This window comes from Periplaneta americana, chromosome 15, assembly GCF_040183065.1.
Source record: "Periplaneta americana isolate PAMFEO1 chromosome 15, P.americana_PAMFEO1_priV1, whole genome shotgun sequence".
NCBI lineage: Eukaryota > Metazoa > Arthropoda > Insecta > Blattodea > Blattidae > Periplaneta > Periplaneta americana.
Window position 1 is genome coordinate 5,926,502 of NC_091131.1, and position 23,753 is coordinate 5,950,254.

The window sequence follows — 23,753 nt, forward strand, 5'->3', positions numbered from 1 at the left end:
AATGAATTAGAAACTCATGTTAGTCTATTTTATTTTATTTATTTATTTTTTGCAATTTGGTGACAAGCTGCATTTTTACTAGTATTTTGCGTTTGAAAATAAAATACATTTTTATTTGAATAATTTCGAGGGAAAAATTGTTCCGTGGCCGGGTATCGAACCCGGGACCTTTGGTTAAACGTACCAACGCTCTACCAACTGAGCTACCTGGGAACTCTACCCGACACCGATCCAATTTTTCCCTCTATATCCACAGACCTCAAAGTGGGCTGACAACCGTCAAGCAACCAACATTGAGTGCACACTAACTACAGAAAACCACAATTTAAGTCACACAGAGTTAGTGTGCACTCAATGTTGGTTGCTTGACGGTTGTCAGCCCACTTTGAGGTCTGTGGATATAGAGGGAAAAATTGGATCGGTGTCGGGTAGCTCAGTTGGTAAAGCGTTGGTACGTTTAACCAAAAGTCCCGGGTTCGATACCCAGCCACAGAACAATTTTTCCCTCGAAATTATTCAAATCAACTTTACAGGGAGTTATACCTGAAAGCTTGATTTGTACATTTTTATTATTTGAGTGACATTTTATACAAATCCTAAAAGGAATTCTAAACAAGAAAATCTACACAGAAGAAGATGCGGTTAGAATAATTTTCATGTACAGTACCACTCCATGTATGGTGGGTCCCTATCACCACGGCATGGCACGTCCTCAGGTTGCGGATAGAGGAGACGGCCTCCAGATATGGAGGGTAGCTGCGAATATATTGAATAAGCAGTCGTGGACAGCCGATAAGGGGTGGTCCTCCAGCTTGGGGGTTGGGCGAAGGGCTAACAACCCATCACCGTAAAAAACAGCTTGTTACGAATTCCTACAGTAAGCCTCGGAATAGGACTGATTCTCTGGCACGACCACAGCAAAGGAATAAGGTTTTGAGATTTGGCACTTGGAACGTAACTAGTCTTTATAGAACAGGAGGGGTAACATTAGTAGCAAAAGAACTAGCTAGATATAGAATAGACTTCGTAGGAGTACAAGAGGTTAGGTTAGATGGGAATGGCATATCACAAATAGGAGATTACTTGTTGTATTATGGGGAAGGAAACAATAATCACCAATTAGGAACAGGATTCTTTGTACATAAAAGAATAAAATCAGCAGTAAAAAAGGTCGAATTTATCAGTGACAGGTTATCATATTTAGTACTTAAGGGTAGATGGTGCGACATCATAGTTATAAATGCTCACGCCCCTACAGAAGAGAAAGACGACTATATAAAGGATAGCTTCTATGAGGAATTGGAACATACTTTTGATCAGTTCCCTAGATATCATATGAAAATTTTATTGGGGGATTTCAACGCTAAAGTAGGACGGGAGGATATTTTTAGACCAACTATTGGAAAAGAGAGCCTACACGCAATTAGTAGTGACAATGGAGTTAGATTAGTCAACTTTGCCACATCGAAAAATTTAATTCTCAAAAGTACAACATTCCCCCATAAGGATATACATAAATATACTTGGACTTCTCCAGATGGATTGACACACAACCAAATAGATCACATCTTGATAGATAAACGGAGACATACTAGTATAGTAGATATTCGAACTTTCAGGGGTGCAGACTGTAATTCTGACCATTATTTGGTGATTGGAGAATTAAGAGAAAGATTATCAGTAGCCAAGCGAGTAGAGCAACAAGTTAATATTACTAAATTCAATATTTTGAAATTAAAGGACGAGGAAGCTAAGCAAAATTATCAGGTCGAAATTTCGAATAGGTTTGCCACTTTAGAAAGTTCCGACGAAGTTGAGAAAGAATTAGATGTTAATAGCGTGTGGGAAAATATCAGAGATAATATCAAAATTGCAGCTGAGCAGAGCATAGGTTATTATGAAACTAAGAAAAAGAAACCGTGGTTTGATGAAGATTGTTGCATGGTAGTAGAAAGAAGGAAACAGGCAAAATTGAAATTCTTACAGGATCCAGTTGAGGAGAAGAGAGATAATTATTTCAATGAAAGACGGGAAGCAAGTCGTACACTTAGGAATAAAAAGAGAGGTTACTTGAAGGAAAAACTGAATGAGGTAGAAACAAATAGTAAGAATAAAAACATTCGAGATTTATATAAGGGTATAAAGGAATTTAAGAACGGATATCAGCCAAGGGTAAACGTGATCAAGGATGAGAATGGTGACTTGCTTGCAGACTCTCCATCAATCCTAAACAGATGGAAAAACTATTTTGCGCAACTACTAAATGTACATAGGCCAAATAGAAATGATCGGGACGAAATTGAAATACAAACTGCTGAGCCATTCATACCCGAACCCACGCTTTCAGAAGTCGAAATTGCGATAGAAAATCTGAAAAAGTACAAGTCTCCAGGTATCGATCAAATTCCAGCAGAATTAATACAAGAGGGTGGAAGTGCATTATATAGCGAAATTTATAAACTTGTACTTGCTATTTGGGAAAAGGAAATTGTACCAGAACAATGGAAGGAGTCCATAATTGTACCTATTTTTAAAAAGGGGGACAAAACCAACTGTGGTAACTTTCGAGGAATATCACTTTTGTTGACGTCGTACAAAATTTTGTCCAATATTCTTTTGAGGAGATTAACTCCGTACGTAGATGAAATTATTGGGGATCATCAGTGCGGTTTTCGGCGTAATAGATCGACTATTGATCAGATTTTTTGTATTCGGCAGATAATGGAGAAAAAATGGGAGTATAAGGGTACAGTACATCAGTTATTCATAGATTTCAAAAAGGCTTATGACTCGGTTAAGAGGGAAGTATTATATGATATTCTTATTGAATTTGGTATTCCCAAGAAACTAGTTCGATTAATTAAAATGTGTCTCAGTGAAACATATAGCAGAGTCCGTATAGGTCAGTTTCTATCTGATCCTTTTCCAATTCACTGCGGGCTAAAGCAGGGAGATGCACTATCACCTTTACTTTTTAACTTCGCTTTAGAATATGCCATTAGGAAAGTTCAGGATAACAGGCAGGGTTTGGAATTGAACGGGCTACATCAGCTTCTTGTCTATGCAGATGACGTGAATATGTTAGGAGAAAATACACAAACGGTTAGGGAAAACACGGAAATTTTACTTGAAGCAAGTAAAGCGATCGGTTTGGAAGTAAATCCCGAAAAGACAAAGTATATGATTATGTCTCGTGACGGGAATATTGTACGAAATGGAAATATAAATATTGGAGATTTATCCTTCGAAGAGGTGGAAAAATTCAAATATCTTGGAGCAACAGTAACAAATATAAATGACACTCGGGAGGAAATTAAACGCAGAATAAATATGGGAAATGCGTGTTATTATTCGGTTGAGAAGCTCTTATCATCCAGTCTGCTGTCCAAAAATCTGAAAGTTAGAATTTATAAAACAGTTATATTACCGGTTCTTCTATATGGCTGTGAAACTTGGACTCTCACTCTGAGAGAGGAACATAGGTTAAGGGTGTTTGAGAATAAGGTGCTTAGGAAAATATTTGGGGCTAAGCGGGATGAAGTTACAGGAGAATGGAGAAAGTTACACAACACAGAACTGCACGCATTGTATTCTTCACCTGACATAATTAGGAACTTGAAATCCAGACGTTTGAGATGGGCAGGGCATGTAGCACGTATGGGCGAATCCAGAAATGCATATAGAGTGTTAGTTGGGAGACCGGAGGGAAAAAGACCTTTAGGGAGGCCGAGACGTAGATGGGAGGATAATATTAAAATGGATTTGAGGGAGGTGGGGTATGATGATAGAGACTGGCTTAATCTTGCACAGGATAGGGACCGATGGCGGGCTTATGTGAGGGCGGCAATGAACCTTCGGGTTCCTTAAAAGCCATTTGTAAGTAAGTAAGTAAGTAAGTACAGTACCACTATAGTGTGATCGAGAAATGAAGTAATTTTATTAAAATTGTGTAAAAACTGCTTGGTGATCCAAAAATAAAAGATTAGTTATGCTACATCTAGTCTAATTATGTATTTGAACAGTGAAACTTTTTTGAAGTGTTAGTCAAATCAGGATAGTGTCAGTGAAATGTGTCACAGTCCAGTGAAGTGAATGAGTTGAGAGCAAAATGAGTGTAGAGCTGAAAGGTACCTACTTGTGCAATGTATGAACATATATTCCTGGGTTTAAGTTCGAACTTGGAGTTAAGATACAAATTAGATTTACTTTAATCAATTATGTTATGTTAAGTGATTGTTTTAGGATGCTCCTTGTTAATATTATTTTCTATTGTTATTATTATTATTATTATTATTATTATTATTATTATTACTGAAAAAATCGGATGTTACTGTAGTGAAACAAATGAATCCTATGGAAAACAAAACTGTCAGTGTCCTATATAAAGTTGAAACGAAAGTGGGGAAAAGTGTGATGGAAAAAATGAATCAAGTATTGTCAAAGAATGTTGGGCATAGTAACCTTTGCTCAAATTGCTCACACTATTTCAGGATGTGATTTTTCGTTAAATCTGGATCACAAAACTGATTTAATGCTACACATTCAAGATATTCCTCATTTTAAGTTCGTTCCTACATAGGGAGGAATTATTTAACATGTAAGGCAATGTTGGCTCAAAATCATCAGTCCCGTATGTCTGGAAATTTACACATGTTGATTTCTGTATACTGCAATTGCTTGTTTAAAAAAATACAAATTTGATATAAAAAATCCAGCAACATTCATGCGAAATAGACATTTTAATGTAACATACCCTTTCAAATTAACTAAAGGGTACCTACACAAAACTTTTAATGCAAAAGTGTATGCTTAAATTAATGTATGATCATTCTGTACGCAAAAAATTGAAAACTGAAAAATCCCTCCCTTTTTCGCGTGTTTATGGGTTCTTTTTTCTTAAAATCTTTTTGCATGTTTAGGTCATTATTGCATTTTTAAATGTGCATTTTTTACCCTCTTTAACTGCATTAAAATCCTAGTTCTAGCATTCATTAATAAACTGATCTTTTACATGTAGTTAATCTACTAGACGGGAACAATGATTTACTTGCTCATCTAACAGAAGATGCACTTTGAACTTCTTACGCAGATTATAAAACAGTGTTGTAACAGAGTGGATTCAGTTCCATACTTCCTACTTCTCCTCATAACCATCTTTTAATTAAGTGCTAACAGGGTTTTAGCCGAGTAGTGCAAAACATATTGGCCAGGAAAAGAAACAGAAGCTGCAGATTTTTGTTACACTCGTAAGCCATTGCCATTAACAAATCTGTTATAATGCATGTTACAAACCTAAAAGGTTACTGCTGATTGACACGTATTATAGTTGATGTACTAATTACTAATTATCAGATTCAAGGTACAGAAGACCTGGTTTACAGCTTCCTCTTCAAAATGCACAGACGAATTGACTGGTAGGGAGGGGGAAAAGGAGGAGAAGAGGGTGCCAAGATTTCTTTCGCTCATGGATGCTTTCCACCAAAAGACGGCTCTATTTCTGTCCATTCCAAAATATATTCGAGAGCGATAAAATAAAATACCTGGGTAAGGCCCGTAACACACTTGAAGAGTTTTCGCCAGCGAGAAATGTGTTGCGAGAAAATTAAAAAATTGATAACATGGATTCAAATGGACGTCCACACACTGGAAGAGATTCTCGTTCAAGACTAAAACCTCGCGCGAGTTTCTTGCTGGAATCGGTAGCTCAGTGAATTTTCTTGACACATTTATCAAAGATGTTTGACATTTATACTCTTTATGACGATTGAATGTAGAAAAAGATATCACAGGTGGCGATAAAATGTATTGATTTTATTTTAAGAGGAAAGATGGCTGATAATTGCAGTCAGAAACTTATCGAACTTGTACGATGTCACCTGTAGGCCTATTTATATGATACACGGGATGAAAACTATAAAAACACGAAACTTAAAGAAGAAATCTGGAGACAAATATCAGATTATCTGAAAATAAATATAGCTATATTTTATTTTGATGAGATTTAATAGTATTAATTAAACATTTGAAATAATGTATCTATATGTCTTAACAGTTTACATAATTTTAATCAGAACATAGCAAAGAATCCTCTATCATATCATGAATGGCAAAAAACTGAGGTCCATTCAACCTGAAATAATGCCTAAAACGTATCATCATTCAAATCGAAACCAGTGTCTGAAACTCGCCCTTATTTTCGTAAGATACAATGTTAGTAGGTTATTTTGCGACGCTTTATCAACAGCTTAGGTTATTTAGCGTCTGAATGTGATGAAGGTGATAATGGTGGTGAAATGCGTCCGGGGTCCAGCACCGAAAGTTACCCAGCATTTGCTCATATTGGGTTGAGGGAAAACCCCTGAAAAAACCTCAACCTCAATGTGATTTTCAGATATATCTGGCTTTAATTTCAGGCCTACTTTTTCTTTTCATTAACAAAATATGTTCATGTAACTTCATTTCCTCATCATCTGAATACTCAGATTCAACATAGCGTTCGTACGTAATTTGTAAAGTATACATACAGGTTATATTATTTAAGTACGACCTTCGAACATAAAATATACTTTACTTTACTTTACATATACTTTAATGCTCGAAGAGTACGACAATATACGTAAATACATAACCTAAAATATTTCCCCAACGAGTGATTACTTATAATCAGATAAATGCTTTCTGCATGAAGGCAGTGCATAGATGATCATAGCGAGGTGTGATCTGTGATAGCGAGAACTCGCCAAGTGTGTGGAGGAAGGCTCTTCGCCTCTTTCTCGCAACACATTTCTTGCTAGCGAAAACTCTTCAAGTGTGTTACGGGCCTAAGAAGGGTGGGGAAATAGGAAAAACCAAAAAACCTGGCAATCCCACCGAATCTGGGACTGATGCCAACGATAATACTGTTCATCTGAGTGTTATGTCACAGTGTCGTCAAAACAGGGGAAATCAAGTGACAATTATTTTGGAATATGTATGATAAGTCTTTCTTGTGTTAAATTTTAACGTATATTGTTAACATGTTTCGACCTATTTTCGGTCATCTTCGGAACTGGTCGTTGTTGGTCTTGGCGCCTCTTGTTTCCTGTGTGGGTGCTTTCGTAGTGTAGAGTCAAAGAGTGTATGTGTTTTGAAATTGAGTTGTGTGTTGAGAATTTCGTTGGGGTGTGTTTTCGTGTGTCTGTATATTTCATATTGTTCTAGTGTGTTTAGTTTCTGGCTTTTTGGTTGGTTGTGCAGTATTTCCATGTCTGTGTTGATGTCTCTGTAGGTGTGGTTAGCATTTGTGATGTGTTCTGCATATGTGGAGGTGTTTTGTAATTTTGTTATGGCTGTGATGTGTTCTTTCTAACGTGTTTGAAATGATCTGCCTGTCTGTCCTATGTAGAAGTTGTTGCAGGTGTTACATTTGAGTTCGTATACACCTGTGTGGTTGTATTTGTTTGTTTGTGTTGTTTGTGTGTTGAGATGTTTTTGTAGAGTGTTATTTGTTCTGTATGTGATGTTATAATTTAATTTTTTGAATGAGGTTGCAATTTTATGTGTGTTTTTGTTTTCGTATGTTAATGTATTTTTTGTGTTCTTGTGTTTGTGTTGTATTCTTCTGTTTTTTGTGATTATGTTTTGTCTTACGTATTATGTTGTCTATTACTGTATGTTGGGGTTGTATCCGTTTTCTTGTGCTATGTATTTGATTGTGTTTAGTTCTTCGTTGTAATCCTGTTGGTTCATTGGTATGTTGAGTAGTCTGTGTACCAATTATTTAATGAAGCCCTTTACTTTAATAGTACATTATGCAACGAGCCTATAATGAAGGTAATTAAGAAGTGAGTATGGATATTTATGAAACGAGCACAAGCGAGTTTCATAATTTTCATACGAGCTTCTTAATTACCATTATAGGCGAGTTTCATACGACTTTTTATGCTCGACCATATTTCTAACTTGATATTATTAATCTTCTTTGTATCTGACCTTTGCCAATGTCCCGTATGTTGTGAGATGTGCGCAGACGCGAAAGTATTGATTTTTTCCGAGGAACAGATGTTCACATTGACCTTGCTAGGCCATAAGAACCTACAGAGATAACATTAAAATTAAATTATACATTGAAAAACGAGATGACAAATTGAATTTATTTGAATATTATTTACAATTAACGCTAATTATTATAGTAACAGAACATAACCTTCTGCAACAGTATTGGATTTCCAGCCTCCGTGACTTTTCACTAATTCTCTTTCGATTGCATATCTGAGAATAATCGATACTTGCGGTTTTATAACGGCAGAAAGCTGACCTGTCATTGGCTGAACAGTTGTAACCTGAGTCGTCATTGGCTGAAATACCTGACCTTTAATGAGTAGGTGTACTTTAATGACATACATTAAAGGTCTGCTACCAGATGTATAATTACTACATTTCGGCATGGTCGAGCATAAATTATTTTAAACACTTGTATATTATGTAGAGTTCCAATTCTGTACTGCAAATGTTTTCAGGAAAGAGCCAATAGTCTTTGAAGAGAAGACAGTAGAAACGGGTGGGGAAACCAGGATGTGACATAACCACTCGGACAGACAATATTTATCTTGGCTGTAGGGACAATCACTATAACTACTAAATATTGGAAATTTTGTACTGCACTCGTGCACCAGCCATTTGGTTAACAGTAAACTACAATCATTATAGTTTTCATCATTATTACATGGATCTTTCTGAATGAAAGAAGAAAACAATAGTGGATTTCCATTGCTGGTGCAGAAATAATTTAACAACTCTTCAAAGGTTGAAGAGACGAGAAGGGTTTGGTGCTCGTGGGGGTTAATCCAGTGGATGTAGCAACCCCAATGAGTAGGACACTGAAGACAAAGACAGAACCAGCCTTTATAAAGTTGTGAAGTCATTTCGTTGCCAGCAACAGAAAAAAGTCCAACCTACACCTCTTCTGGACATTACCTGCGATTTAGACAAGATCTTCAGGGCATAGATTTCATTTGAATCCTTCTTCACGACCTTGTACACTTTCCCGAAAGCTCCCTTCGAGATAGTTCCAATTACCTGCAAACACAAAACCAAGGACTGATAAATTTACAAGTTCGTTATTTATCCAGTTCCAAGAAGCAAGAATTACAATCTTGGGCTAAACTAGCGCACAGTTAGTTCCCTTCGTACTCCGCCTATACACTTTCAAGTGTTTAAAGCTCTTTCCTCAGTCATACCAACATAACTTTAGTGACATTACGAAGGTTTCACGCTAATGTACATTCACGCTAAGCCTTGCAAATACGAATGTGACAGGTTAGGTTAGCTTAGGCTTTTATTTATTTATTTATTTATTTATTTAATCCACTCAAATGTAATTACAGAGTAGAGAAAAAAAATAACAGTAGTAATACATATAATAATGGTAATTTAAACTTAAACAGTTACAATCCAATACTACTCAACAAATGATTACATGTAAATCTCGGTAAACAAAAACAAAAGTATTTACAGTATGAAGAAAACTTAGATTATATTAAAGTAATAGAGCCAGTGATGAATTGCAAATAACTAGTCACAAATTAGTAACAATAATACAATAACTGAGGAGGAACTAGACCTACGTTAAGTCAGAATTAGGAGTGAGTTAGTAATGATAATTGATATGAAATAATTTAAGAAAGAAGACCAAAAATATAATATGCAAACCAGTTACGACCCATTTATTAGCAAAATACTTACAGGGTGTTTTGAACGCTACCGGTATTTGTTTCTCTCAAGAGTGTGGCTCTATCCTGAAAGATGTCAATATTGCTCAGTTTATTATGGAAGGAACAGATTCTAAGAAGTGGAGAGTACTTGTAATAACATGTCCTAGCATAGTTTATATTAAATGTTTTACTGGTCCTGCAGTTCTCTCTTGTACATGTATTGCTATCCTGGACAGTAGATGATTATTTACAGAACTTGTTAATAAATTATGGAGGCATTTTATATCAATATTATTTCTTCTGTGTTGCAAACTTTCAAAATTAAAGAGAGACAAACGAGATGAGTACGAAATACTACTTTCATTATTCCAGGAGGGAATATTATGCCTTGCATATATATCTTGACAGGTTAAGTTAGTTTAGGCTTTTGTTATGTCTTGCATATACGAATCTGTCACAGGTTAAGTTAGGTTAGTTTAGGCTTTTGTTATGCTTTGCATATACGAATTTGTGCAGGATTTTTAAGCACTGGGCAAAGGTTGGTGATTTTTTGTTATGTGATGTTGTCAGTAATGGTCACTTCCGAAATCACTAACTGTGCGCTAGTTTCACCAAAATATGGTCCCTACTTATGAATCCTAGCATAAAGAAATAACTTCTCACCATGAAGTCTTTTTCTGTGGTTTCACCCTTTATTTTAAATTCAGGCAAAAAGATGGCTTCCACATATGGGACAGGCCATGCCGTCTTAGCTGCCACCAGGGGGTCACTGAGCGTTGTCTGGTGCCATCTGCAGTCACAGAAAACATCACTTTATTAGGATTATTCAGGCAATGCTAATAGTCTGAATAATAGCAGTAACAACACACAAGAAGTAAGCAATTGAAAATACACTCATAGCCTACATATAGATACATAAAGGGTGGAAGTAATAACCCTGCAGATTGAAAAGGATGATAGGGTACACTGAAATGAATAGAAAACCTTTGTAACATTTTGTGATTAAATATACGGTTAATCATAAAATTAAGTTGGAAGTTTCAGCAGTCCGGCAACATTACCGCTAACACTCTGCTCTTTCTTCTTGTAATACAGATGTAAGAGGTCAACGAACTCAGGTCTGTCTCCATAGGTGAACCTCTCCCTCTCTGATTGCAATACTGCATTCTAGTTGCAGTGTTTAGTGGCTTCAAATTAATGGTTTTTAAATTAAATTTACACGAAAACTGTCCACACTATGGGAATACGCCAAAGGAATAAATTATTATTTATTAGATTTTCTATCGATATGGACAAAAATTACGATCCTACCCGCAATAGTTACCGAATAAGAGAATATTAAACATTTGGGAAAAAATTATGAAATTTCCACCAATATGGTAGGCCCTATTTGTTGTTACTCACAACATGAGCTATTCACTCTGAAAATCTGCAAGATTATTTCACTTCCAATATGCAGAGCTGGCCTAGATCGGGAAATAAGAGACAAACTTACAGAAAATAATGGTGAAAGTGGTCTGAACTTTTTAAAAAACTAACAAAATATTTGCAATGAAAAGCAAATTGTGGGTCATAATAAAGTAATGTACCGATAATTAAAATATATGGGGATTGTGAAGGACGTGTAACTCGCGATTTTGAAAGAGATAAAATTGTCAAAAAGTGGTGATTTTCTAATGAACAGAAGTTTTAAGAACAACGACTGTAAAAATAATGAAATTATATTGATAAACTTACCGGTAAAAGTTGAAATATTGCATGAAACCTAGTGATACAGATAACCTAAAAATCGGTGAAACAGGTGAGTTGGAGATTTGAATAATGTTTTAGAGTGTAAGCTGTGCTAACCTAAGATATTTAACCTAACTCTAGCAAGCACCAAGTATTTGAATAACACGTCCTTCACAATAGCCACATGTATTTCATTTTGGCCAATCTTCGATATCACCCCACACCACGTCAGATTCAAGTTTATTTATGGGTTAGATAGGTTAATAAGTTTCTTTATGGGTTAAATGGGGCAATAGCAAAGTGACATTTAGCTGAGGTATGTGACAAGGTTAGTAGGTTAGTTGAGGGAATTATTTAAGTGATATGAGACCGAAGGATTGTGTAGTGTGGAGAGACACCGAAGTTTCACCCTCAATTGACATAAGGTCTTGAAGTATGAAGATTTATCAATGTCTAGCTTGCATAACTTTACCAGAGCAAACTGATTCTAATCATACCTTCGCCTTGACACTCGAGACCACGGTCTTGAAACACTGAAAGTTGACTGATGACTAGTAGCACTTGCGAACGATCTTCCACTCACATCATTTGCAAAATTTGATAAACTGAACTGAAATTAAACACGAAAAGTTAAAATAATTACAACGTATAATATAAATTAAAGTCTGTTGCTTAAAGTAAAACTATGGGCATATTACAACAACAAATATTCCGAACATTTCATAACCTACTTTCCAAAGTCATACCTGACTAAGATACGGTTGTCGTAACTCAGCATTTACCGAATAGTTTATCGCTGTTTCATTTTTATGCTTACGATTTGAGTTTCCCATTAATCGTGTATGTAGAAGGTCTAATATATCGTTAGCAGCAACTTATTATTAAAGTCAATCTTCCATCATCTTACGCCCAGTTATAATTCCCACCACTGTAATTCTCGGTCTGAGCGGTGGGGGTCGCGCAATGAAAGCAAGGAGGCGTGAACAAATTTCGATCAGCTGATGTAAAGATTAATATTACAGTTTAATATCTTAAGTTTTGGGATAATTACGTCGCGAATTTATTAGGACGCTATTTCATTTAAAATAATCTTATAAATAAGTAACATTTACTGAAAATTCGATTGTCATGGATCAGCTAATATTGTTTTGATTCGTATCAGTTCCTGTTCCTCTTCGCCGTCTCCTTGCCCATTATCTATTATAATTGGTGAACACTGAACAGGGAAATGGCAGGCGTTGTAGGAAATATTCTTCGTCAAAGGGTCGTTTCTTCTGTCCCTTTTAGGGCTGTACATGGCCCTTCGGCAGGCGATCATTCAGGTTGACTATTTTAATAAGATATCATTTATATTGTGATAGAAATAACAAATATGTTTTTACCTTATTTATATAGGTAGCTGCTGAAACAAATTTCCGTATTTGATCCTTATAAAATTTAATGAATTCCAACATAATGCAGGAATTGGTTAATATTATTGGCACAGTTGTTTAAAACATTTAAAATTATACTCTTACATAAGTTCTATTGTGAAATAGCCTAGTTGACTCAATTTAATGTAATTAATTGCTAAGAAACTTTGGTTAAAATCGTATTGCATTATGAAAAATTTCGTATCATAGATCGTAACTAGATCAATAGTCTATTTTCGCAGTGTCATTAACTTGGGAGATAAAGTTACCTGTATCGAATCCTGAAGCCTCCATTTCTAATACTCAAATATGTTTGTTTCACCTTGAGAAAGAATTGCTGCCTTCTCAAGAACACAGTGTTGATCGTATCTATTTTTCCGTCAATTGTGGTAGACTGTCTTAAATGTTATCTTCGATAGAGTGCAGAACCTCCTTTTTAAATGTTTATCTGTTTGACCATGTAGGTGGCCATAAACTGTGGAAGAATCTGTCCCTATTTGTTGCGCTCCCTGGAGTGGGCGTCTGCATGGTAAATGCCTATTTGAAGCATCAGGAAGAACATCATGACCCTCCAGAATTTGTCCCATATGAACATCTTCGCGTAAGAAATAAGGTAAGTAGGCTTAATTTATGAAAAAACACACAATAGTATATTACTGAAGAACAGTGTCGGCATTATTGTATACCGTATCTTATTTTCTTAAGGTTAATATTCTGTAAGGCTTAAATACTACGATTTTTTTTTATAAGCTGTAGATTTTAGGGATAGTGATGATCGGAATCATAGATCTTAGTGCAGACTCATTTGTGCTCGTCTATACAAGATCATTTTTTTCTATGACGTGAATGTAATTTTCAAGGTGTATATTTAGACCTACTATTGAGTGCTGTATATTCAGTCATAGAGTTTAACGAAAATGGATTTTGGCTTGGTTTTCAGCGATTCCCATGGGGTGATGGCAACCACTCGCTCTTCCACAACTCCCACACCAACCCTCTGCCCGATGGCTATGAACACCACTAAGTATGCACCAACTAGTGTGCCTTTTTATTAGTATGTGCTTATCTCCATGATTCCATGTATGTGAATACTGTAGATGTAAATAAATACGATTGTTTAGACACGCCTTGCCTTTCATTTATATTACAAATATGAAGACTACAGGAAGAAAAGGGGGAATGTCAAGATTTTCAGGAGAACTAATTTAAAGTTCAAAACTAATTTATTCAAGAAGTATGTTACAAATGATAAATATCACAATGCATTTTGAAAGGTGGTTAATCTAGTAATCAATATGTTCAATATGTTTTATTGTCGTCTAACCATAAACTTCCAATTTTTACCATTATCTCAATTTTCACAAAAAAGTGACATTCCCCCTTTTCTTCCTGTGGTCTTCATATGTTTACCATGTAGTGAGAACATATTTATGAACTTTTTCAAGAAGGCCTCGCAAAGCACTTTACTAAATTTTATTTTTTAAGGAAATATATTTGAGCAGGTGATGTGCAAAACTGTCCTTTTCCACGAATGAAAAAAAAAAAAAAGTTTTCATATGATTGTTAGTGTTTGTATATATGCATCTAGAAACGGTGATAATGTGTGTCAAAATCAAAACCATCTCTTTCTTTTCATATCTTTGATGTAAAACTCTCTCTGTGCACAGTAGAATTTTCCTTTTTCCATGTAAGTAATTTTGTAACCAAACTCTTTTCCTGTGCTTCTATGTTGTTCATGTAACACTGTGCAATCTGGCCTTTTCCTTTCCAACATTCAGTGACTGAATTGTTACCAAAGAGTACAGAAATGAATAATTATTCGAAATCACTGTCGAGAATGCCACAGTGCGGACACAAAAAGACTTTCAAGTGTGGAACTCTAAGGATTCAAGATATTCTGCGCTTCTATCACTTTTTTTTTATGCAGATTCGAACAAAGTGGATGAAGATTATTTTGAAGTACACTTCTCAGAGCATTTCACAGAGAACATCTCGAGCAAAATACCAGTTACCCTAAAACATCAGCAAACAAGTACTACCTAATGTCAAAACTAAGCAAGGGCCAATAAGGTAGTGTAAAAAAAGGTAAAGGTATCCCCGTAACATACCATGAAGGCACTTGGGGGGGGGGGGGGGCATGGAGGTAGAGCCCCATGCTTTCCATGACCTTGGCACTAGAATCAGGTGGTGTGGTCGACACCACGCTCTGACTGCCTTTTATCCCCGGGAAAGACCCGGTACTCAATTTTATAGGAGGCTGAGTGAACCTCTGGGCCGTTCTGAAAGTTTGGCAATGAGAAACCAATAAGGTAGTGTATGTGCTAAAACCTAGTCTATTTTGGGTATATCCAGATACCTTGTTCAAAACTTATGCAGAAAACAGTTGAACAATGGACTTTCAAAGAAAACAGGGATGGTGATAGATTCTTTAATAGATTTGAGACAAAAAGAGCCCATTAAAAAAATACCCCCAGCTGATAGCTTGAAACTGATTTTTCTGTTTCAAAACTATCCAAATCTCATTATTTTATTGTCGAAGTTACCATTTTCCCCTTTTTATACAAAACTTCGTTTTCCGAAATATTTCAAATAACTATAACTTTTATGAAACGTGAACAACTCATTTCATTGTAATATTACACGAGAAGAAGTTTCCTTTCATTAAACACTTAAATTTTTCGTGTTACAAGATTTTTCATGTTCAGTGGAAAATCAGCTATGATGGCTAAGGATAGTTTTGTAAATCACCAACTCATTTTTAATCACTCTTCCAGTCTTGTCAGAGTTACATGCTTTTGATACAAATATTAAACGACCAGCTACTGGAACTCAAGATTGAAAGAAATTTAAACAGGTGAATAAATTGTGCCTGGTAAATGAGAACAGAAATGAAGGAATCAATTTTTGGAAGCTTATGGTCTACATCGTAAAATTAATTCATGGGGGGGGGGGGGTGAGGAACAGGGGAATCTAGCAAATAATCATGAGAAAATTTAGACTACATTGCGATTTTGTGCTTTTGCTCTTTCATTATGTGAAGTATGAAGAGTGTGTTGTGATTCTGCAAAAGATAAATTTTTTATATGTTGGCGAAATCAGCAAAATTTTCAGTATACCAATTCTGATGAGTAGTGAACCTATTACAGTGGTCACCTCAAAACAATCAAATATGTGGAAGAAATTAAATTTCCTACTTATGTAAAGTGCAAAACTGAACAGCTTCTTCATAACACACACTGGAAGCTTTTCAAAGGAGGACAAACTTTGGCAAAATCCAATAGAAATCAATAAAAAAAAAAATAAAAGAATTTAATCTCATGGATATGGTTTAATCAAAGCCTGGATAAGCAACAACATTATTACTACATACAAATAGTTATTTTATTAGCATTTGTGCAAAATTATATACATGACATATAATATAGGCCTATATTTGCTTAAATCGCAATATTTGTAAATTAAGTCGTCTTTACATCATAAAAATGCCTTTGTGTGCAATTTGAATGCACAGTAAATGATTTCATTTCTATATTCTCACGCCATTTTTCTAATGGATATTTTGAAATTCTCATATTAAATAATTAAAAACGATATCTTCCTCAAATGCTCGATTTTGCTTCCTTGTTTTATATCAGTAATTAAACTGTACTTCGTGTAATATGTAAATGTGTGATTATGAAATTCTATATTACTAAATTAAATTTAAATAAGCCAAATTTGGCACACTAATTTCTCTTCAATAATTTATAATATATTATAGCAGGCCATGAAGTTTAAGGCATTGTTAAAAGCATATTCCATAAATTCCATGTGAACAGTTTCCAGAATTAACAAATTACAAGTAATGTGATCCATATTATTCGTGCACACACACTGGAATGCTTCAGTACATAAATTAAATTGAGAGTGAAGAGTTAAAATGAGTATTAAGCAAATTAATGTAACATAACTTGGATACCTAAAATGTATTGCAGAGGAAGGTTATATAAAATCCCAAGGATCATTTTTGACCGAACCTATGCAAATAGTGGACATCAAAATTTAACTACTGGACTCAAACAGCGAAAGTGTCAACCTTGCCACAAAGGTCCTCTCAATATCTTTGCTTGTATACATAAGAGATTAGTCTGCTCTGATGAAAGAATATCTGTATGGACATCATAATAGTATGTCAAACTAACACTCCTGTTTGTATGTATTTCACAGATGGTACAGCTAATCTCTGGAGGTTAATTTCTTATTTTTTATTGCCATCACTTGGATTTATTACATATACTGTTATGTCAACAGCAGAAGAAAACAAATTTGGTCCACCATTTGAACCAAACTATGAATACTTGCGAATAAGAACTAAGGTAAGATGACTCATGCCCCCCAAATTGATGATAATAATAATAATAATAATAATGATAGATTTTATTGTATAGACTCTTGGGGGGGGGGGCTTCCCATTTGCCTGTTTTTACTAAATGTTACTGTATAAAAATGCAGGAAAACTGTTTATTAAGGTTACTTTCTTTAGATTAAGCTAGACTAAATGAAAAGGGATTTTTGTAAGAAGTAGGACTATTTAAAATTTGGTTTATTAGAAGTCGAATTCTAGTGAGGTTTAAGATAGCACTTAAGAAAAAATAATTTCCTCTCCTACACTCGGTATTTTAAAATACTTTAAGAATTAATTTATTCTGATATGCAGTCACTTAGTGGAAGAAGAAACTCTCAAGAGGCAGGGTCGATATTGACTGATAGTGGTCCAATCTGGAAGGTTGTAAATTCCAGTGTATTATTATATAGTTGCTGAAAATATCGAACTGAGTTGTGCAGTTGCTATTAAAGTGTAAATCTGCGAACGTAGGAATTTTTTAAGAATGGTTTCAATATTCATAGTGCATGAAAACATGGAAAAACTATTTTTATGGAAAAAAAAGAAGGAAAGGCATTTTCTTTGACGCAACTAACAGAGGGAGGGTGATAAAACGTACAGGTGTCAATTGCTAATATAAATAAATAATTACGGACAGAAACTAAAATAAGTTATGAAGGATCAGACTCTCGAATGAAGACATGGATAATTGGTACTGCAATATGTTAAGTATGACATTCAGTTAAACCAGGCCATTCACTTCAGTAATATTTATTCAGTTTCTGATCCAGTTGAATATTAATTTTAGTATAAGAATAATATTAAACTATGAATAAACCTTACGGAAATCTGCATGTGAGTCAATGTGGATTGCTTCCAGAGACTTTCACATCAGCAGACAGCATGCATAAGGGTTCCAGGTAAGAAAGACAACACATTACCAATCAAATGCAAAAATACTCCAATTTGAATTAAACACTGACCTACATTACTACAACTTATTCAAGTTTCAACTTCTTTATGAACCACTTTATTCTAGAGTGTGGGTGTCCAAATGCCTATAGAACCAGGAGATATTGCACGTCAAGCATATTCTGTTAAGGTCAATAACTTTCCATATAAAATAGGAAAAACGAACTTAAAGAATATGCGTTGTGGGTTGCTTACGCCAGGGGTTATCTCGTACGAGTTACAATTGAAGGGTTCAGAGCCATAGTGGGCCAAGCGCCATTTATTAAAAACAGAGAAAGCAAGGGTTAAAGTTAAGTGAATACCATAGTTTAATGAAGATTGACATATCATTTAGTTTTAATGTATATACTTTATATTACTTGCTATATTATGTTTCCTCAGAAGTGGGTTACAATTAAGCCACAGCCAGGAGAGAAGACCAGAAATGTCGAAAAGACAACCTGGTGGGGGGGGGGGGAAATATGTTTCTACTGAATTATCGTAATAACTTCATTTTAACCCTTGTTTCTTACAGTTTTAGTAAATGGTGCTTGGCCTACTATGGTTCTGAACCCTTCAATTGGACATCTATTATTTATTTATTTATTTATTTATTTAACCTGGTAGAGATAAAGCCATCAGGCCTTCTCTTCTCTAACAGGGGATTACAACTACGGTACAATATAAGAATACAATTACAATTATAATTACAATTAATATTAAATTTACAGATACAATAAAAATCAAAGTACTAAAAGATTAACTGATTAATAAAAGCTAGACAGTTTATTGTAAAAGTTAAGAAGAGAGAAGCTTTTCTTTTATTGATTAAGTAAAAATTAAACCTACTCTAAGCAGTAAGAAAATGCTTAATAAGCTTGCTTTTGAACGCTACTAAATTCCGACAGTCTGTGATGTCACTGAGTAGGGTATTCCACAAGCGCGAGAGCGAGATTGTGTATGATGATGAATACGATGATGATCTATGTTCTAGAGCAAAACAAATTTAGACACAAGATTAGCTTTGACTGAATTCCTATACAGAGCACACAATGTTTTGAGATGACATCCCTCCATCTACAAATAGGAATGGAGTGAAGAGGAAACACATCCTAATGATGGGTCATTACAAATGACCAAATTAAATCCAATGTCCTATCTCGAATTTTTTAACCTCTGAAACGTTGTGTATTGTATATTTCAATAGCAATAGAGAAGTTCCATTCCAAGCCTATGTTGATACGCCATCATTTCTGCCCTCATTTAAAAACAGACACAAAATTGTATGACTTGAGGCTTTCCCGGCGTTTGATGTAGATTAACTCTTCTCGGGTTCTCAGCCACGTGAGTTGGAGATTTGCTTCCAAGCTTTCGACGGCTAGCTCAGGGAATGAAGAAGATGGCAGAGCTAGCCGTCGAAAGCTTGGAAGCAAATCTCCAACTCACCTGGCTGAGAACCCGAGAAGAGTTATATTAGACACAAAATTGTTATACTTAGCCAAGATACTAATCATTTTATCAAATACATAACAGGTTCTGTTGCGACATTATTTACATGAAATTTGTAGAAGTTGACTAAACTGCACAGCATGGAATGCAACTCCCAACTAAAAACTCTTCGTTGTCAAGTTTTATACATTAACATCTGTGTTCTCATATAGCGGTTTCCATGGGGAGATGGTCAAAAATCGCTTTTTCATAATCCCGATAAAAATGCCCTGCCTGGTGGTTATGAGTATGGACGAGGACCACCGCCGGAGAAAAAAGAATCTGAAGAAGGAACTTGTCCTGCTCGCACTGAAGAGAAGAAGCCTGGAGGCAATTAAAAGAAGATAAACTGTACAGCAAGAAATAGTCAATAAGGATAATGAGTGTACTAATAAAAATTTCGATCACATACAGTGCATTATTTCCAGAAAAAGAGTTTAGCATATGACACATTAAAAATATTTAACTTGTATCACAAATTAATATTTGGTAGATCTATATCGCACAAAAATCATGAAGAGTGTCTGAATGTGCGATAAAGTCTGGTAATCACCTGACAAGGACTAAACAGAAGTTATACAAATAATGAACCATTAGTCTTATTTCACAAAAGTTAAAAATTACAGGAGAAAAAAAGTTAATAATTTACATTAAAAAATCTACGACATAATGTCCGTAAAAACGGGATTTTTAGTGTCCCATGTGAAATTCATACAGGACAAGGTTTTCTGGCCTCAAATACGGGACACCTGGCAATTCTATATACTTATTTTGATCTGCAAAGTGGGTGCAACATCATTCCCTTTATTACTGTAGTTAAAAATATCTGGTGACCAATCCAATTAGACATAAATGAATTGCGAATCTTTACACTCATACATACATCAATTGAGGCAATGGGTGCAATAACAGCTCAAGTTGAAAACCCATGTTTTGAGAAAAGCAATGTCAAAGTTTTATAATGATGTAGAAATTTTACTAGTATATATACTCTTATCATTTGTTTTGTATAATATTTTAGTCCATATAAATTATTCAAATCCAATATCAGTTATAATTTAAACACAACTCATTTTTGAATATTTGTAAATAAAGTATGGAAAACTTAAGTCGTTATTGCATAGAAAGTCTAAGACCTCTTAAATTAGAATACCTAGATATTAAAACCATAAACGAACTTTATTGAATGAATAATGAGAAATAATAGTACATTAATGCTGGGTTGCAAGAAAACAGACCTATAAATAATGTATTCCTCCATTAGTTAGTGGATTGTCGGGTTGCAGAAGACACATTTAACAGGTCACTAGTTAATGGATCGTTAACCAAGCATCTTTGAATTTCACAAGTGACACAATAGGACATGAATGAATAAAAAATGAACATCGGCTGCTTGACTGATGTGAGAAATTAGTTTTATTGTTGTCAATATTTGCAATAAATTAAAGAAATCAGGAACAGAAGTTTCAATGATAAATATGCCTATTTGTTATTATTACAAATATTATATGAGTGCATTAATTTTATATAAAATAAAAATACAGACTACAGAGCACGTCAGACGAACTAGAGTCTGTAATAAAGAAAATAACTTCCCTATTCGAAGAATTAATGAATAAATAACAACAACAAAAATTATCCATTTTGAATCTTGCGTACACCACTTTTAACACTTGAATATAATTAATTGATGAACTAGTGGACTTACTCGTGTTAAATATGTAATATTTGTCCTGCTTACAGCTGTTTCAGTGCTTCACGCACCATCATCAGAGCCTACTAGATCGCGGCGTCATCTCGAACTTCTCTGCCTGTTAAGAGGGTGTGTTTAATTGTTGGAAGGTGTTTAAGTGTGGAGTCGAATACTGTGTGTGTACTGAAATTGATCTGTGTGTTGAGGATTTGATCGGGGTAAGTTTTAGTGTGTTTGTATATTTCGTATAGTTCTAGTGTGTTGAATTTTTGGTTCTTGGGTTATGTGTGTAGGATTTCCATGTCCGTATTTATGTTATTGTATGTATGGTTAGTATTGTTTATGTGATCGGCACTACAAAGAACACATTAAAGCTATAACCAGAGGACACAATACATCTACATACGCCGATCACATAACCAATACTAACCATACATACAATAACATAAATACGGACATGGAAATCCTTCACACACAACCCAAGAACCAAAAACTCAACACACTGGAACAATACGAAATATACAAACACACTAAAACACACCCCGATCAAATCCTCAACACACAGATCAATTTCAGTACACACACACTATTCGACTCCACACTTCAACACCTTCCAACAATAAAACACACCCTCTTAACAGGCAGAGAAGTTCGAGATGACGCTGTGATCTAGTAAGCTCTGATGATGGTGCGTGAAGCACTGAAACAGCTGTAAGCCGGACAAAAATTACATATTTAACACGAGTAAGTCCACTAGTTCATCAATTAAAAAAAATTAGTTAAAATGAATATACAAAGTAGTATCAAAGAGTTCCAAGCTTAAGGCCAAGAAAAATTACAAGCTTACCTTTTTTGTGTACAGCGATCCAAGCACCTCTTCAATGCCTCAAAAGCACCGTGAAAATCTTTTTTCTGGAGGCTGTTTAAAAAATTTTAATTGTTTTATTTAATGATGCAACTGCCTAGGTTATATAAGCTTCACCCATGTGCCGGAATTTTGTCCTGCAGAAATTCTTTTACATGCCAGTAAATCTACTGACATGAGCCTGTCGCATTACCACACTTAAATGCCATCGGCCTGTGCTGCAATTGAACCCATAGCCTCGGGCACAGAAAGCCAGCACTCTACTGATTGCATCATCAGGCTAACTTGCGGGCTGTTCAATGTCACCTGCGACTCCATTTGGATTCCTTCTAGAGTGTCGAAGCAGCACCCTTTTAACTTGAATTTAATTTTTGGAAGCAACGCAAAGTGACAAGGAGCTAAATCAGGTAAGTAGAGAGCATGTGGGACAAGCATCATGTTTTCTGTCAAATATTCTGATTGTGCCAGAGTTCTGGTCTCGTTCGTTTAAAATGGCCTCATCACATTACTTATCTTTGTAAGAGGCTTCGTAAAACAATTTATAAATTCGTTAATCTTCGATGCTACTTACCCATTAGAGTTCTACGAAATGTTTATTTGGCCATTATTCAGTCTATCATTCAATATGTTATAATTGTTTGAGGTGGAAGTGCAAAAATTAATCTTAGTCCGTTAAATTTACTACAAAAACGAATAATTAAAATTTGTTTGAAGAAACGTTTCGATTATCCAACTAAATTAATTTATTCTGAATTTAATGTATTTAATATTAAACAAATTTATAAGTATACGCTGTTAAAATTTTATCATAAAAATCGTAATAAGTTTGTATTACAGACACATAATTATGACACAAGACGAAATATTAATTCAATATTAGTAGAACCTAAATGTCTCACATCTGCTGGTCTAAAGCATAACATTAATTTTGGCCCTCGGTTGTACAATGCTTTAACTAAATTACACCCAGAACTTCTAACATGTAACCCACTAACATATAACAAGAAAATTAGAAACGTGTTAATATCTTCAATTTGATTAAATAAATTTATAGCCTATGTGTATGAATTAATCAACCTATATTATATTTGTATTCTATAATTTTGAAATTTATCTTACTTTTCACGTGCGATATTACTCTTCTCTAGTGTTAATATTATATTATATAATTCCATTGCCGCTGTAATTTAAATTTTAGTTCCTATTTTATTTTATTTATTTATTTTTATTATTATTATTTTTCTTTCTATTTTTCTCTTATATTAATATTGTATTATATAATTTCTGTAACTGTAATTTATAATTTTATTTCCTATTTTATTTTATTTTATATTCTCTTATAGGCCTATTAATATTATATCTGAACTGCGACTGAACACGAGCGCTCCTCATTCGGTCTCAAATTTTGTTAATACTACTGTATCTCCTTTTTTATATTGATTGCATTATTTTATTTCTATTTCTCTTGTTTGTTTGTAATTATATTCTTTATTCTGTATATTTAAATTTAAATAAATAAAATAAATACATAACATCTTCACTCAGATGCCTAAAGACA

General features: G+C 34.6%; 2 protein-coding genes and 1 long non-coding RNA gene across 3 annotated transcripts in view; 2 read left to right on the forward strand and 1 right to left on the reverse strand.

Annotated features, from left to right (window-relative positions):
- Nucleotides 1–12,373, reverse strand: part of S6KL (S6 Kinase Like) — a 288,054-nt gene extending 275,681 nt beyond the window's left edge. The window contains exons 1-4 of the mRNA XM_069848898.1: nucleotides 12,170–12,373; nucleotides 11,921–12,033; nucleotides 10,356–10,482; nucleotides 8,956–9,057 (exon numbers count right to left, since the gene is read on the reverse strand). Coding sequence (XP_069704999.1) covers nucleotides 8,956–9,057; nucleotides 10,356–10,482; nucleotides 11,921–12,033; nucleotides 12,170–12,256 — 429 coding nt within the window. The 5' untranslated portion in view covers nucleotides 12,257–12,373. The remainder of the gene's footprint in view (nucleotides 1–8,955; nucleotides 9,058–10,355; nucleotides 10,483–11,920; nucleotides 12,034–12,169) is intronic.
- A 34-nt stretch (nucleotides 12,374–12,407) lies between these two features.
- levy lies at nucleotides 12,408–13,959 on the forward strand. Its single transcript, XM_069848899.1, has 3 exons — nucleotides 12,408–12,745; nucleotides 13,300–13,448; nucleotides 13,776–13,959. Exons 1-3 carry the CDS (start codon nucleotides 12,652–12,654, stop codon nucleotides 13,857–13,859), a joined length of 327 nt encoding a protein of 108 aa, XP_069705000.1. The 5' UTR covers nucleotides 12,408–12,651; the 3' UTR covers nucleotides 13,860–13,959.
- A 2,772-nt stretch (nucleotides 13,960–16,731) lies between these two features.
- On the forward strand, nucleotides 16,732–20,622 carry LOC138715811 (uncharacterized). Its single transcript, XR_011336574.1, has 3 exons — nucleotides 16,732–16,922; nucleotides 17,042–17,190; nucleotides 19,811–20,622. It is a non-coding gene; the product is annotated as an uncharacterized lncRNA (long non-coding RNA).
- The last annotated feature ends 3,131 nt before the right edge of the window (nucleotides 20,623–23,753 follow it).

Bases quoted from the DNA above. Each gene is read 5' to 3' on its own strand.
- levy (XM_069848899.1), top strand. From the start codon at position 12,652: ATGGCAGGCGTTGTAGGAAATATTCTTCGTCAAAGGGTCGTTTCTTCT. The intron at 12,746-13,299 runs GTTGACTATTTT...TTGACCATGTAG, and splicing joins TTCGGCAGGCGATCATTCAG to GTGGCCATAAACTGTGGAAG. The intron at 13,449-13,775 runs GTAAGTAGGCTT...CTTGGTTTTCAG, and splicing joins ATCTTCGCGTAAGAAATAAG to CGATTCCCATGGGGTGATGG.